Source organism: Belonocnema kinseyi, chromosome 4 (genome assembly GCF_010883055.1).
Source record: "Belonocnema kinseyi isolate 2016_QV_RU_SX_M_011 chromosome 4, B_treatae_v1, whole genome shotgun sequence".
In the NCBI taxonomy this organism is placed as follows: Eukaryota; Metazoa; Arthropoda; class Insecta; order Hymenoptera; family Cynipidae; genus Belonocnema; species Belonocnema kinseyi.
This window is the reverse complement of record NC_046660.1, coordinates 17388810-17406852: the sequence shown is the minus strand read 5'-3', so window position 1 is coordinate 17406852 and position 18043 is coordinate 17388810. Positions and strand designations below refer to the sequence as shown.

At 24.7% G+C, this 18043-nt stretch overlaps 2 protein-coding genes across 2 annotated transcripts in view; both read right to left on the bottom strand.

The window, feature by feature from the left end:
• Positions 1–18043, bottom strand: part of LOC117170624 (cytosol aminopeptidase-like) — a 46650-nt gene that overhangs the window by 19736 nt on the left and 8871 nt on the right. Inside the window, exons 3-4 of the mRNA XM_033357524.1 lie at positions 9555–9715; positions 5449–5623 (exon numbers count right to left, since the gene is read on the bottom strand). Of these exons, the coding sequence (XP_033213415.1) occupies positions 5449–5623; positions 9555–9715 (336 nt within the window). The remainder of the gene's footprint in view (positions 1–5448; positions 5624–9554; positions 9716–18043) is intronic.
• Positions 14664–17199, bottom strand: LOC117170623 (E3 ubiquitin-protein ligase COP1-like). Its single transcript, XM_033357523.1, has one exon. The coding sequence runs from the start codon at positions 17042–17044 to the stop codon at positions 15098–15100; it is 1947 nt and encodes a 648-aa protein (XP_033213414.1). The 5' UTR covers positions 17045–17199; the 3' UTR covers positions 14664–15097.

The following is an 18043-nucleotide window of genomic DNA, read 5'->3' as shown; positions in this document are numbered from 1 at the left end:
CCTTTCTTTGTTAAAAAACAAACGTATAAAACAAACGTAAACGTAACAAACGTATTAAACATATAAAATGGTTCCAAAAATATATATCCACGTTATCATTTTTAATACTCTAAATTGAAGAATCAATCAATGCATTTAAAAATGTTCTGAATTATACCTTTTTCAGAAATTTAAAATTTTTATTTCAGCTCAGAACTAGTTAAAAATGAAAAATTAACTGTTTAAATGCGGAATTTTAATTCTTTTCGAAAAATTCCCGATTCAAATCCAGGATTTTCATTCTTTTCGAAAATTCTCCATTTCAACTAATTGTAAGAATTACAATTTTTTGTAAAATTCGCTGTTCCAATTCACAATTATTATTTGTTCGAAAATACTTCGTTTCAACATCCTGGATAAATTCCAACTAAAAATTGATTAAAAATTCAAAATTTCTTGTTCAAATCCGGAATTTTAATAGTTTTCGAAAATTTTCCGTTTCAACTAAGAATTAGAATTTTTTGTAAAATTCCCTGTTCCAATTCATATATTTTAATATATATAATTTTAATAATAATAATATATAAATAAATAATATATAATTTTAATTTATTTCGAAAATATCTCATTTCAACTTAGAATTCATTCTATTAAAAGATTCCCTGTTCCAAGAAAAATTATAATTCTTTTGAATATACACCAGTTTCAGGGTGGCCGTTGTAATCGACGAAATAAATTCCCGGTTTTTTCCTGGTTCGAAAACGGTGAATGCTATTTAAAAAATGGATAATAAAAAATATAAACTCACGTTATCATTTTCAATACTCTACATTAAAAAATCAATTAATTAACTTTAAAATTTTCAAAATTATATAATTTTAAGGAATTTTAAGCTAGAAACATCAAATATTGAAAAACTGAAAATTTTTTAACTGAACACTTCTTAAATTAGAAATTCAATTATTTTCTTTTTAAAAAGTTTAAACATCCCGGAAAAGCTTCCAAATTTCATTTCAAAATCTTCACAAATCTAGAAACTGTTTTCAATTGGGTTTAAATTTAAAATTATTTTAGAAATTTTTTCAGAACTTCTGAATATTTGTCAAAATTAATTGAATTTTTTCTACAATTTTCAGAAGTTAGATTCTTTTCAAGAATTGTGAAAGGCTTCAAAAGAATAAAAACATTTTCTTAAGATTCCTAGGAAAATTAAAAAAAAAACTATTTATTTTGAAAAATTATTTTTAGAGAATATTTAAAAAGTTTTTCAAAGATTTAAACAAAATTTTCAAAACAAATTCTAGAAGATTTTAGGAAAACTTTCTAAAATTTGCATGATAATTTTTTATCTTTTTAAAACACCTAAATATCTCTTAATACAATAATTAAAATTGTAACGTTCAAAGTTTAGAAATTCTTCAAGATTTTAACGATTTAAGGTTTTCTATGTTAAAAAATTCAGTTAAAGATTCTTTACTTTTAAATATTTGGTTTGAATATACTTGTTTTAAATAAAAATTCAGAAATTGCTAAATATTCAATAATTAATCTTCTTTTTGATTAAAATTTTCAAATTGAATGGAATATTTGAGACTGAAACAATATTTAAATCTAGTAAAATCCTTTAATTAATAATATATTATTATGAAGTTATTTTTAAGTTGAAAATAGTTTATAAACTTTCAGTCACACCTTCACATTTGTTTAATGACTAAAACTTTCAAATTGAAACCGTTTAAATTTTAACGTTAAAATCCGAAAATTCTTAAATTTAGAACTGATTTAAAATCGTTTTTCTTCACTTTTTATTACATAAAGTACAGATAAATTAAAATTTTTTTATTTATTTATCAAATAAAAATAATTTTTATCCAAAATTGAATTACACATTGTAAGGTAAATAATGGCATAATTGAAAAACTTATTAAAAACTTATTGAAAAAAAATTATTTAAAAATTGTTGAAATCAATCGTGGACAGATTTTTCTTCTACAAATTTATGAAATTCCCGGTCAACAAAAAAAAATTCACTGTCATTTCCAGGTTTTTCTCGGTCTCAAAAAATTCCCGGTCCAGCGGCCACCCTGAAATACTTTAATGTTTCGCTAAAAAATATCAATGTTTTACAAAAAAAATGGAATAGTTAAACTTTCAGTCGAAAAAATTATCTTTCATCAAAAAAAAAAAAAAAAACAAGATTTTTAACAAAATAGTTTAATTTTCAACCAAAGTGATGAATTTTCAAATAAAAAGATTAATTTTCTACCAAAAAATACAACTTTTCATAAAAATATGTAAGTTTGTAACGAAACAGTTGAATTTTTAATCAAAGAAGACAAACACATTTTTAACCAAATAGTATAATTTTGAACTAAAAATTAATAATTTTCACCCGAAAATAGAATAGTAACTTTTTTAGTTAAAAAATTGAAGTTTTCATCTAAAACAATGTGTCTTAAACTGAAATAATTTAATTTTGAAAAAAAATTGTTTTTACTAATATAGATCAATTTTTAAACAAAACTTAAATAATTAAATTTGAAGTTAAAAAAATTAATTTTCAACCAAAAAGACGAATTTTTAATTACAACTGCGGAATACTTAATTGGAATAAGTTCAATTTTCAGTTAAAAAAATTACTTTCCACAAAAAAACTGACTTTCAACAAATACAGATACCTTTAAAAAAATAGTTACATTTCCAAATAAAGTGATGAATTTTAAAATAAAATTGTATATATTGAACTGGAATAGTTAAATTTTAAACGAAAAAGATTGATTTTTAACTGAAACAATGAATATTTCACTGGAACACTTGATTTTTCAACAACAAAAAATTAATTTGTAAGCAACAAGATTAATTTTGAAATAAAATTGTAAATATTTAACTGGAATAGTTGAATTTTATGTTGAAACAATTAATGTTTAACCAAACAGGTGAATTTTCTAACTAAAAATATGGAATTTTCAATTTGAATAAGTTCATTTTTCAGTTAAAAAATTACTTTCAACAACAATAAAATATGTGTAAAGAAATAGTTACATTTTCAAACAAAGTGTTGAATTTTCAATCAAGACTCTAAATCTTTAACTGGAAAAAATTAATTTTAAACCAGGAAGATGTATAATTGTCTTTTAAAATGATGAATATTTAACTAGAATAATTTAGTTTTTGACCAAAAAGATTAACTTTCAATCAAGAAGATTAATTCATTCAAAAAAAAACGAATTTTCAACTCAAAAAGATTATTTTTCAACCAAAAAATGAATAATTAAATTCTTAGTTAAAAAATAAATTTTTAGCCAAAGAGATGCATTTTTAAGTAAAATTATGAAATTTTTAACTGCAATAATAGTAACATATTCAGTTAGAAAAAAATTATCAACCAAAAAACAGTTTAAAAAAGTTTTCAATTAAACAGCTCATTTTTCAATCAAAGAAATAGATTCCTAATGAAAACTATGAATCTTCAACCAAAACAAATTTTTTTTATCAAAATAGGTTAACTTTCAACCAAATAATTTTATTTCTAACCTAAAAGATGCATTTTTAATTAAAGTGATAAATGTTTAACTGGAAAACTTGAATTTTTAACCGAATAGAAGAATTTTTTAAACAAGAAAATAAACTTGTAAAGAAGAAGATAATTTTCTACAAACAAAAAAAAATCGATTTTTAACAAATACGTGAATTTTCAACGAAATAATTAAATTTGTTGTTATAAAAAACAAATTTTCATCCAGACTGTTCAATTTTTAACTAGAAAAGATCAATTTTCAACCAAAATGTACAGTTAAATTTTATACCAAAAAGATAAAGTTTCAAACATAAAGATTAATTTTCTACAAAAAGGCTAATTTTTCACAAAGTTCATAAATTTTCAAACAACTGGCTTCAATTTTAAATTAAAAATATTAATATCCAACCAAATAGTTGAGTTTTCATTCAAAAAATATAAATTTTCGAACAAAAATAGAATATTTAAATTTTCTGTTACAAATCAAATTCTTCACAAAAAAGAAAATGAAATTAAGCAAAATATTTTAATTGTCTACTGGAATAGTTGACTGGAATATTTAAATTTTTAACCGAATAGAAGAATTATTAAACAAGAAGGTAAACTTGTAAAGAAAAAGACAATTTTCTACAAAAAAAAAAGATTTTTGACAAAAATGTGGATTTTCAACGAAATAGTCGAATTTTAAATTAAAAAAGACGAATTTTCAAACAAAAAGACATTTCAATTTTCAGTTTAAGGAATTAATTTTCAATGAAACTGATGAATTATCAACTGAAATGATGAATCTACAGCTGGAAGTTAAATTTTGCAGAAGAAATATGAATTTTTAACCGTAAAGATTAATTTTCTAAAAAAAAGGCGAATTTTCAGAGATAAACAAAATTAAATAATAGAAAAAAATTATTTTGAAGAATTCGACAAAATTCCCAAGCTTTTTAACAAATATGAAAGATTTTAGGTTAAATTTCTTTTCAAAATTTCTGGAAATATTTTAAATGGTTTAGTTTCTATTTTAAAATAATATTTTTTTAATAAATATTTTGTAATGAATTCTAAAAACAAAACTTGAAAAAGATTACAAATTTTAAAAAATTATTTCCTAAAATTTCTACAAAGCGTGTAAAAGATTTTAAAGCAAATTTTGTCACATTAAATGATTTTAGAACGAATTTGAGAAAATTCAAAAGATATTAAGAAGTTTTGAACGGATTAAACAATAATTAAACTTGTAAAGATTTTTAAAGAATTTTATGAGGTTTCACGAAAATGAAAATTCTTTAGGTTCCTAGGAAAAATTAAAATGTTTTTTTTTTATTTTGAAAAATTAATTTTTAGAGATTATTAAAAAAGATTTCTAAAGTTTTCAAAGAAAAATCTGAAATATTTTAAGGAAATTTTCTAATTTTGCAGAATTAAAAAAAAAAACAGAAAAAATCTACAATTTTTAAAGATTAGAGAGTTTAAAGCAAAAGATTTTAAACCAAAATGTTTTAATTTAGTAGGATTAAAAAATAAAATAAAATCGAGTACATTCAAGAAATGTCTAGAATAATTCAGAAGATTCAAAAAGAATTGTAAACTTGAAGACTTTTAGAAATTTCGATTTTTAAAGATTATGACTATTTTTTTTAAACATTTTGAATGATTTTGTAAAATTTTAAGATAAATTCGAGTAAATTAAAAATATTTTTAGGAATTTAAAACGTTTTAAATAGATTAGAAATATTTAAAAACTTCGAAACATTTTCGAAAATTTATCAAATATTTCTTGATTCCTTACAAGCTTTTAAAAGTCCTAAATATATTTTTAAGACACGAATTTTTCCTAATATTTTGTAAAATCCAATAAAATAAAAAAATAATTTATTTCCAACTAATTTCAGATTAATTTTGTTAAAGGAACGATTTTTTTAAAATTATTTAATGTCAATGTCAAAATTTTTACTTACTCTCCTTCGTTTCCATAGAGGGAAACCTTTGGAAAGACTTTTCTCTTTTCCTTGTTTTTGTACTCCTGGAAAAACCAAGAAGAAAGAATTGAACCTTCGGCTGTAGCTTCAGCATCTCCGAGAGCTTCTATGCTGATGTCTTTAATTTCTGCGGAATCCAAAGCTTTGCAAGCCGCTTAAAAAAAAAAAGAAGAGAAATTCATTTTTAATCTATAAATCATCGAAATTCAAATTCAAATATTTTTAGTTGAAAAATCTAAGATTATATTTTTGGTTAAAAATTAATCCTTTTTCGTTAAAAATAGTATTATTTTGCTAATGTGAAGAATTCCTAAAAATAAAACCATTTAAATCTGAAAAAAATGTTCATACTAAAAAATAAAAGAAGAAAGTTTCCTTTCCTTCTGGACAAAAATAAAAAAAAAAGAGGAAAGAAAAATGAGAAGACAACCAACCAAATCCCCTTGCTTTCCTCTTTTTTTTATTTCTTTCGTCTTTTTTTCCTATTATTATCAAATCCTAATAAAACAAATTTTTTAAAAAAACAATCACCAACTTTTTTTGTTTATTTTTCATTTTTGTCCAGAAGGAAAAGAAATTTTTTCTTTTATTTTTTAGTAGCAAAAGTTTTTTTAAGATTGAAATAGGAACATTTTAAGGTGGTTGTCTAAATTTGGTCGATAGATTCTTGGTTTTATTTTCAGGAATTCTTCACATTAACTTGATTATTGAGCGTTAAATAGGATTTTAAATTTGATTCGGTTACTTTGGCAAAAACACAACTATTTAGTTGCTTTTTCTTTTTCTCTTAACGGAAAAATCTTTTTTTCTTTGAAAAATCACCTCTTTTATTAGAAATTTCATCATTTTCGTTTAAAAATGCAATTTTTGGGTTGAAAATTAACCCAATTTTAGTTGAGGATCAACTATTTTTGATTAATTCGTTGTTTTTTGTTGAATTTAACTGTTTGTGATATAAAATTAAAATCCTTTTTGGTTAAAAATTAATTTTTTTTAAGATTCACCTTTCTATGTGAAAATTTATTTTTTATTGAATTTTGAACCACCTTTATCGGTAGATAATTAATCTTTTTGGATAAAAATTAAACTATTGGGTGAAAATCTTTTTTGTTACTTCTAGACTGAAAAATCTTTTTTGAATAAAACTTAAACTCTTTTGAAGAAAATTCGTCTTTTTAGTTTAAAACTGGTAGAAATTTAATTTTTCTGTTGTCAAAAATGCCATTATTTTGTTGGAATATAATCTTTTTTGGTTGCGGATTTAACTATTTTGTTGAAAATTTGCATTTTATGCTTGAATTCAACTTTTATTCATTGAAAATAAAATTTGTATTGGTTGAAATATTATATTTTTCGTTAAGAATTTTTGTTTGTTCAAGATTCAACTATATGTTTAAAAGTTGAACTATTTTCTTAAAAATTAACCTTTTTGGAAGATGATACTAATGTTTGAATGAGGATTTAATTATTTTGTTGAAAATTCAACTGTTTTGTCGAAAAAACGTTTTTTTTTACTTGAAAATTTTACAATTTGATTGCAATTTTTTTCTTTCTTTAGCAAACAATTTTTCTTTGTTGAAAATTCATTTTCATGGTTCGAAAATTCATGTATTTTCGTTGAATTCAAGGGTAATTTATTTAAATTGAAAATCTTTTTTGATCGAAAATTCGCTTAATAGGTTCAAAGGTAAAAAGGTTGAAAAATCTACAGTTTTGTAGAAAACCCGTATTTTTGGCTCGAAAATTCCAAAATTTGGTTGATTTTTGTTTCTTGATGAAAAATCGATTTTCATTTCAAATTCTTCTTTTTGGTTCGAAAATTAATATTTTTTCGTTGAATTCAAATGATTTTTTTTATATTTAAAATTAAACTCTTTTTTGATTAAAATATCAAACTAATCCATTTTTTGTTGAAATTTTAGTTGAAAATTCAACCATTTCTTCTTTTTTCTTAATAAAAAATATTTCCTCGTGGAAAATTCATCTTTATGGTTCGAAAATGAATATTTTTTTCGTTAAACTGAAATGTTGTTTATTTAAAATTAACAACTTTTTTTGATTAAAATATCATTTCGTATTTCTCGGTTAAAAATGATTTTTTTGTTCGCAAAATTTAATTGTTTTTATTTTAAATTTAAATATTTTTTGGTTGAAAGTTTAGGGTGGCTGTTTTAATCGACGAAATAAATTTCCGGTAATTTCTCGATTTTTTTCCCGCTTCGCAAACATTTTTCACGGTCAATGAAATTTAAAAAATGGAACACGAAATCTAAAAAATTTTCCACTTGAGGTAATAAAAACTGAGCTGCAAATAAAAGTTCTCAAAATGGAACTGTTAAATTTTGAACTATTAAAATTGAAATTTAAAAGTTTTTAATTAAAATTTTTTTTATTAAAATGCTCAATAATTTACGTATATAAAATTAAAGGTACTAATATTTTTTAATATAAAAAATATAAATCCACCTTATCATTTTCAATGCTCTTAATTAAAAAATCCATCAATGAACTTAAAAATTTTCAAGATTATATAATTTTAAGGAACATTTCTTAAGACTCATAGGAAAATTAAAAATAAATTTTAATTTTGAAAAATTATTTTAAGAGAATATTTAAAAAGTTTTTCAAAGATTTAAACAAGAAAATATTTTCTACAAATGTTCATTTGTAAATTATACATCAAAATTTAAAATTTTCACTTACAAATTGAGCATTTTTCAAATACAATTAAAATTGTAACGTTCAAAGTTTAAAGGCACTTCGAAATTTTAACGATTCCGGGTTTTCTATGTCAAACAATTCAGTTAAAGATTCTTAATTTTAAATATTTGGTTTCAATTTACTTTTTTTAAATAAAAATTCAAATATTGCTCATTGGTGAAAAAAATATATAAATATTTACCTTTTGTAATTGAAAATGCAAATATTTCGTAGAAAATTTAAATGTTTTGAAGCAAATTCACCTTTTTGGTTTAAAAATCCAACAATTTGGTGGAAATGTTTTTTTTTTCTTCAGTGAAAAATATTTCTTTTTTGAAAATTCATAACTTTTCATTAAATCCAATGTTTTTTATTAAAAATCAAATCTTTTTTGGTTAAAAATTTTTGTAACAACTAATAATTACTAAACTGAAAATATAAGTATTTATTTTTTTTGTTTGAAAATTCATACTTTCGGAGAAAAATTTCAATTGTTTTCTAGACAATTACGCTTTTGATTGAAAATTGAACTGTTTTGTGGAAAAATCGTCTTTTAGCTTAAAAATTCGTCTTTTTCGTGTGAAAATTAATATTTTTAAATTAAATTTTCAACATTTTAATTTAATTTTTAATTGAAAATTCATCTTTTTGGGTTCAAAATTTAATTATTTTATTGACATTTTTTTTCGGTTGAAGATACATATATTTTGTTGAAAATTCGTTTTTTTTGTTGTTGAAATTAACTGGTTTTGAATGAAAATAAACACGTTTTTGGTTGAATTATCATTTATTAGAAAATTAATCTTCATGGTTAAAAATTAATCTTTTTGGTAGAAAATACGACAAATTGTTCAAAAATTCAACTATGTTGGTAGAAAATTCATCTGTTCGGTTGAAAATCACCTTTTCTTGGTAGAAACTTCTATTTTTTCTAGAAAATAACACTTTTTCGTTGAAAATGAATCTTTTTTCTTTAAGCATTATACTATTTTATTTAAAATTAATTTTTTTGGCTTGAAAATCCAAAAATTCGGATGAAATGTTTGAATGAAAATAAAATTTTTTTTGGTTGAACTATCATCGATTACATGTTTGGATAAAAACAAATTATTTTGGAAGAAAATTAAACTATTTTGTTGATTCAAATCTTTTTTGGTTGAAAATCCTCTTTTATTGTTGAAAATTTATAATTCTGGGTACAAACTTCATCTTTTCTGTAAAATAACGCTTTTTGGGTTGAAAATTAATCTATTTTGGCTAAAAATCCAATTATTTGTTAAAAACTTAATCTATTTTTCTGAAAATGCAATTTTTTTTTTACTCAAAAGAAAGAATTTTATCCTGTAAAGTCTGAAATCGATAAAATGATTTAGAATCTGACTTACCGGCAGCGGCAGAACGAACATTTTCCTTGCCCTCATGAATTTCTTCGAGCTCATTGATTCCAAGATTTGGCTTTCCAAGTCCAACAACCGCGATAGCGGTGAAAGAGTCATCAAGTCCCCAGAAAATTCTCGTTTCTGATTTCTTGATTTGTGGTCCAGCTCTGCAGGAAGATAGTCATGTATATCACAAACCTAAAATCGGGAAAAGGAATGGGAAATAGTTCTTAAACTTAAAAATGAAAAGAACTTTTTTGTCGACACCGAATCAGGAATTTATTACGTACATTGAAGTCTAGCCTCCTGGACATTAATCAAATACATATCTGAGCATTTAAAATACAATCTAAAAATATACTGTTTTTTAAATTTAAGTTAGAATTTACTTTGCTTAGAATTTCACCCGAAATTAGCAGACTCGCATTGCTTTCTCTTTTTTTTTTTGCTATCTTAAAATAAAACTACAATCGCTAACATTTAAAAAATATTAAAATTCATGAAAATAAAACGATATTTTCTCAATTCTTTCGTATATCGTATTTACAAAAAACCTAGAGTTTCGTATTTCACAACATCAAAGATCAAACGAGCTCAACGCTCTAACTCTTGTACAAATTAATTTTCTATAATCAATTTAGCGTTGTTGCTCGTCGTCAAACTTTAGTCACATTTTGCTCTATTTTTAAATATTAGACTACTTAGAATAAACGAGTTACAGCGACTTTTCTTAAATCTAACTTTCGTTCAACCATCTTTAAACTTTAAAATCGTTGTTTTTAAATCTTCTAATAAAATTTCCTCAGAACTCCAGTAAACTCCTTGTCTCTAAACTCAACTAAAATTCAATCTCTCGAGATTCGAATTAAGTGTAAAGTCACAAATAGAAATGTATTTTGCTAGGCTTTAATATCATTAGAATTCAGTCTGAGCTTCCTTAAAAACCATTAAAAATGTAACAAAACATGGAACACAATACAATCAATATTATCCTAAAGATAATAAAATTATTAATTTAATCCATATTCGAATATGGAATTTTAAGTCTCTTGTCCACAATTCAAAAAATGAATTTTTAATTTTTCGTGTGGGTGTCATCAAAGAATAAAATTTAAATTATTTGTAACTCAAAAGCAAATTAATCTGAAAATACTTTGTGTGGTTGTCAATTGTCTTTGATTAAAATATGAATGAACAAATTATTTATAAATTTTTTTCGTATCACATTCTCGTGTACCTTGCATATTAGGGTCGGTCGAAAAAAAATTTTTTAACCAAAATTAGCCTAGCACTGAAAACTTTTATCTTGGACTCCTTTTTTAAAATTCTTGTAAAATTTCAATATTTTTACATTTTCTATAATAAGATCTCAATTTTATAAACCTCAAAAAATGTAAATAATGTTTAAAAACTTTGCAAACTACTATCTAACTGCAGAAACAAGTAATTTAGAATCTGGCCATTTTAATTTTCAAAATCTTCCCATTTTAAAATCTCAAGTTAAAATATTTTCATTTTGTTAAGTAAATTTTGAGTTTAAAAAAAATTAGGATAGCTTAAGAAAATTTTTTAAAAATTATGTTGCATTTTTTGGGTTTATAACAATGCGATTTTATCCTAAAAAACTTAAAATAATGAAATCTTACCAGAATGTGGAGAACTGAGCACATTTTGTAGATTGCAAAAAAAAATTCATTTTAAAAAAAATGCATTTTTCACAAGGTAATTTAATTTTTAAACAACTGGTAAAATTTTCAACAAAAAATATTAATTTTCAATCTAAAATGATAGATCGCTAATATTAATTCTGTTGCTGATCTCATAATATGTTCAATTTTCAAAATTCTGGTATAATATTTCAAAATTTCCTGTTTTTCTTGGAAAAACACCTCATTTGTGCAAACCTCAGAAAATTAAAATCATTTTTTAAACTTTGCAAAATAACTATTCAATTTTCGATTGAAATTTGATCTTTTATCGAATTTTCAATTAAAAAAGGATAAATTTTCAACAAAAAATGAAGCAGTTAAACTTTAAGTTAAAATAATTAATTTTTAGACAACAAAAATTGAATTTGTTACAAAGTAGATGTAAAATAATTTTTAAAAGCTTTGCAAACTATCATAAAAATTACTTTTCTGGTGAGAAAGTAGAAAATTTGTCGTAAACTTTTTTATTTTTGGTTGAAATGTTATCTTTTTTAGTTCAAAATTCCTTTTTGGTTAAAATTTTATCTTTTTGGTTGATAATTTAACTATTTGGTGGAGACTAATTATTTGCTTAAAACTGAACTTTTTGATTGAAAATTAATATTTTTGTTGTTGACAATTCATCTCCTTTTGGTAGAAAATTAATCATCTTCTTGAATGAAATTTGAAAATTCATTTCGTTCATAATTCAATTACTTGAACGAAAATTAAACTTTTTTCTTAAAAATTCTTAATGTAGACAATGTGCCCGATTGTGAAAAATCTTGTAAGATTTCAATATTTTCAGATTTTCTAGGATAAAATCTCATTTATATAAAACTCAAAAAATTAAAATAATTTTTAAAAACTTTGAAAAATTATCATAACTTTTTTTATTTTGCAGTAACTTTAGGACTCAAATTTTATTTGTGAAAAATAAGAAGATTTTAGCAATTATTTTGATCAAGCCCTAAATTAAATTAATATTGAACAATTCGAATTTTTAAGAGTTTTGCATAAATCAAAAATGTGAATTTTAATCAAACATTTGGATTTTCAACTAAAAAAAGATTAATTTTTCACCAGAAATGGATATTAATTTTTTTTTAATCTACATAATGTCCAATTTTCAAAATTTTGCTCAATATTTTCAGTTTTTCCTAGGATAAAATCTCATTTTGATTAAACTCAAAAAATGCAAATAATTCTTAAAAGCTTTTCAAACTATCTAAAATTTTTTTTGTATGTAAGCACCTTTCTCAGACTCAAAATGTATTTAAAAAAAAAAGAATAGTTTAGGAATTAAAATGATCAGGTCCTGAAATCAATCAGAATTTGAACACTTGAAATTCTAAGAATTTTGTATAAATCGATAAATATATATATTTTTTGTTTTTGAAAAAAAAAAAAAAAAAAATTTTTTACCAAAATGATGAAACTTAAACAAACTAAAGGAATTTTCAACGAAATAGTTGAATTTTCAACCTATAGATTTAATTTCAGAATCTAGAAACATTAGAGTAACTATTCCATTTGTAGTTTAACATGCATGTCTTTCGTTGAAAGTTTTTTCCCCCAAAAATTACTAAAAAATCGCTATACAAACAGTTTTGCATCAATGAATAATATTAAGTTTTTTTCGTAATTTAAACCAAATTTTTTATTTTTAATCGTAAAGATTAATTTTCTATCAAAAATATGAATTGTCAATCAAATAGTTGAATTTTCAACTTAAAAAAGTTTAATTTTCCAATTTTCAAAATATTGGTAAGATTTCAATATTTTCAGTTTTTCTATGACAAAATCTCATTTTAATACACCAAAAAAACGTGAAAAAAATTTTTAATCTTTGCAGACTATATTAAATTTCAATGGAGAATGTAGAAAAATTATCGTGGCTATTTAATTTTTAGTTTAAAATGCATGTATTATGTTGAAAGTTGATTATTTGGTACAAAATTGAACTACTTGTTTGAAAATTACATTTTGATTGAAAATTTATACTTTTTATTTAAAATTTATATAAATTTTTATTTTTATTTTTTAATTTATTTTTAGTTTTTCTAGGACCAAGTCTCGTTTTTATAAACCTCATGAAAAAACTAAAATGATTTTAAAAGCTTTTCAAACTATCCAAAAATTTTTTTTGTATGTAAGCACCATTCTCAGACTCAAAATTTATTCAAAAAAAAATTCTAAGACTTTTGCATAAATCGATAAATATATATTTTTTAAATTTAAACAAAAAAAATTAATTTTTAATCGCCAAGATCAATTTTTTACTAAATAGGTGAAATTTCAACAAAGTAAATGAATTTTCAACCAAATAGTTGAATTTTAAACTAAGAAAAGGTTAATTTTCAACCTATAAAATTTGAACTATAAATTTTGAACTTTTGAAATTTAAGTTTTTAATTAAAAAATTTTTGTATTCAAATGCTCAATAATTTACGCGTATAAAATTAAATATAAAAAAATATAAATCCACGTTATCATTTTCAATGCTCTACATTAAAAAATCAATTGATGAACATTAAAATTTTCAAAATTATATAATTTTAAGCTAGAAACATTAAATAATCAAAAAATTAAATTTTTTTAACTGAACACTTCTTAAATTAGAAATTACAATTATTTTCTTTTTAAATAGTTTAAAAATCCTTGGAAAGCTTCAAAATTTTATTTCAAACTCTTGAGATATCTGGAAGTTGTTTTAAATTTAAAATTATTTTAGAAATTTTTTCAGAACTTCTAAATAACTGTCAAAAAATGAATGGATTTTTTCTACAATTTTCAGAAAATCCTGCAAATTTTAGAAAATTTCTTTACAATTTGGATGTATAAATAACAATTGGACATTTAATATATGGAAGCGAAATTTGAGTAATTTTAAGAGATATTTAGAAGTTTAGAAAAGATTCTTTTCAAGAATTGTGAAAGGTTTCAATAGAATAAAAACATTTTCTTAAGATTCATAGGAAAATTAAAAATAACTTTTAATTTTGAAAAATTATTTTAAGAGAATATTTAAAAAGTTTTTCAAAGATTTAAAGAAAATGTTCAAAAAAGAGTCTAGAAGATTTTAAGAAAACTTTCTAAAATTTGCATGATAATTTTTTATCTTTTTAAAACTCCTCAAATTTTTTCTACAAATGTTCGTTTGTAAATTATACATAAAAATTTTTAATTTTCACTTACAAATTAAGCATTTTTCAAATACAACATTTAACTTTTAAATATTTGATTTCAATTTACTTGTCTTAAAAAAATTCAAATATTGCTAAACATTAAATAAAATTAAAACGTAGAAAAAAAAATTGAAAATGCATGTCTTTGGTTAAAAATTCAACTATTTGATTGTCAATTAACTTTTTTTTTTGTCTCGATTCTATAAACCACAAACAAAAATCATTTTTAACTGTTTACAAAATATCCTAAAATTTGTTTAAGTACTTAGCACACTTTCTCATTAAAAATTTATCCAAAAAAAAAGAAGATTTTAGAAATTAAAATGACCAGGCCTGGAATAAAATTAGTCTAAAAAAATTCGCAATTCGAACAGTTTTGCATAAAGCGCTAATATTATTTTTACCACATAATCCAGAAAATATGCCCCATTTTGAAAAATCTTCGAAAATTTCAATACTTTCCGTTTTTCCATGAAATAACCATCTTTTTAATAAACCTGAAATAACAAAAATAATATATAAAGAATCAAAAATGAGACTTTTCAGTGCTAATCTATTTTTAATTTCCATCACTTCTTCTTCACGAGCCACCCTATTTTATATTCTGGTCATCCTAACTTAGATCCAAATATTAAAAATCGATCTGAATTTGTCTAAAAATAAAATTGTCATCCTAAACTAACTCTAAAATTTTGATAAGTCCCTGCGAGTTGGCAGCGACAACAACATTTGAATTCTGTCGCCAGCAAACTGCCGACACAAATTCATTGAGATCCTCCTCCCGTTTTTCCTGAAATTCTAAAAGACTCCGAGCCGCCCCAAATTTGTACGATAAAAGCTGCTTCGAGAGTCCCTTGTAATAAACATAAACCGCATTGTTTTCAGAACCGCAGACAATATAATCGCCGTCAGTTGCCAGACCCACAAAATTCTTTTCATTCACATGTCCCACAAACGATCTCAGATAATGCGAATTATTAATATTCCACATTTTCAGCTGAGAATCCGTACTCGCCGAGACAATTTCCTCCCTGTTGAGAAATTTCACATAAGACACAGCCTTTCGATGTCCTTTGAAGATACAGAGCGCATCTTTCATATTCCTCAAATCGTAATAATGAACACAGTGATCCGCAGAACCAAACGCCAAATGATGGGAACTCTTTGGATTAAATTTCACACAGCAAACATTCGCTTTTGCATCAAGAGAAGCGACCGAATACTCCATATTCAACGACCAGAGCTTCACTCTCGCATCATCCGAACCGGAAGCAATCAGTCGACTGTCCATATTATTAAAATCCACCGACCAACATCTCTTCTCATGCTCATGAAAGACCTTGGTCTTCTGTCCAGCCTCTGCATCCCAAACGGCCACAATTCCCTCATAATCCGAGGATGCCAGCATATTTTTGTAATAGGAGTTCCAGGAGATGCAGGAAATTTTGGAATCCGAAACCATTTGAACCGAGGGATAGTGAATGTCGACCGAGTCACGAATCACGGCTCCATAATCAAAAATCTTGATTCGCTTTGTGACACCAGCAATGGCAAAAAATTCATTGTCCTTGTCAAATTCAATGCTTGAGACTATTGTCGGATTATTGAAAATATCCCAAGAATAATTGAGGGTAGCGAGAGGTCGCAGGGAATTGTACCTTGAGAATTTCACGAGATTCTCCCGAAAGACATTCAATCCTGAACTGCTCGTTTGACACGTAGAATCCTGGATTTTGCCGCTATGGCTGAACAAGTGCTCCTTTGCCCGATTATCAAAGTAACACTGAACAAAATCCTCGAAATGAGCGTGCATTCTTTTGCGTCGAATTGCCAATGAAGAAGAGCTGCTAGAGAATTCGTTCTGTTTCTGATTTGTCGAATAGTCACCCTCGCTTGGCTTCACCATACTCGAGTCTATATTGTTTATCAAATTGATCATCTCCTTTCTGATGTCCGACATCTGATCCGAGTCATTAGCGCCAGATTTCTTCAAATCTTCAACTCTCGGACACTTCTTCTGAACATCTCGGAGAATATTCTCGACCACCTCCATATCACGTTTGATCAAATCAATTTCCTTGTGCAATTGACGGTCTCGCTCCTCCTTCTGCTGCAGCACATTCTCCAGAAATTCGTGCAAGAGCTTGTTCTGCGCTGCGCACGATTCGGCCTCGAGAAGTTGCTTCCTCTGAGTGAGAACCTCGAGCATCACATTGACATCCGGCAATGTCAGATTGGCACTTTCAGCAGCGACAAAGTCCCGAAGATGATCATTTTGTGGAACAATTTCAGAACCGAGGCGGCCTTTTCCATCAGGATAGTGCAATTCCGAGACACCTTTGATCCGACTTTTGTACTTGGAGACTAATTCATTGAGAAGAAAATTTGGAAAGATGTCCTGTTGACCTAAAATATCACTGCACTTGGGACATCTGCTGTTGACTTCAAGGGATTTGGTGATGCATCGATAGCAGAAAGTGTGACCACATCTCGTTATGTGTGCTTCGTCAATTAATTCGAAACAAATTGGACAAAGATAATCATTATTTTTGTTCTCGATCGTTCCACCGATTCCGTGAAGAACGGTTCCTCCGCTGCTTCCAGCTTCTCCGGTGGCCATTTCATAAAACTTTTTTTTTTTTTTTTTTTTTTTTTTTTTTTTGTTTGGTTAAAGGAGTGATTCTGGTAAAATTAGGGACCCGATTTTATCAGCAAATTGCATTTTTTGCGAGATATCTCCGGAATTGGTTAATGTAATGCCAGCGCGAGATTTAGTCCCTCCTGAAACAATCAAAATAATGCCAGTGAGCTCAGAAATTTGAGAATATTATCCAAATCTCAAAACTTGCGAGAGAACAAACAAAAAAAAAAAAGAAATTACTGAGAGAAAATTATAAAAGATGATAAGAGAACTAATGGAACGGTAGTTTTGAGAAAAGCTCAGGCAGCATTATGACAATTGTTTCAGGCTGGAAATGTGAAATCGATTTGAGTGTATCATGATTCATAAATTCGATAATTTGGTGAATGGAAAAATAGGTAACGTGTGAAAGGATTTTTTTTTTATCATGGGGACTATTTTTTAATCATTCGGATTTCAGAGGAATTTAAATATTTTGTATATTTTTCTGACTTTTCATTTTAAAAAATGTACCAATTTTAAAATTAATAATATTCATCTTGTCAGATGACAAATATCACAATTTAACATATAAGGTATTTCTCCTTAATTATCAATAAACATTTATGAATACAAAAATAAAGTTTGAAAAATTCAAGCTGAATTAAAAAATATAAAAGAAGTATTTTTTAAATTATTTAAAGAAACAATTTTGCTCTCTTGACTTTTTATTAATATCATGCTTTGTATTCGAGAAAAACTGGAAATTTCAATTTTTTATTTAAAACCAAATCTTTCGTAAACGGTATGGACATTTTTTTTAAAATTCAAAAACAATTAGGCATCTCAGATATAAAATCAAGAACAAAATTCTTAGTGTCGGCACTTTTGGATTGAAATCAATTGAACCAAACTTAGAGTTTTTGAATGCCCAAGAATTTATGTTGAGCAAATGCTCCCGAAAATATGTTCAGCATTTAAAGCATTTACTGTTTAAAT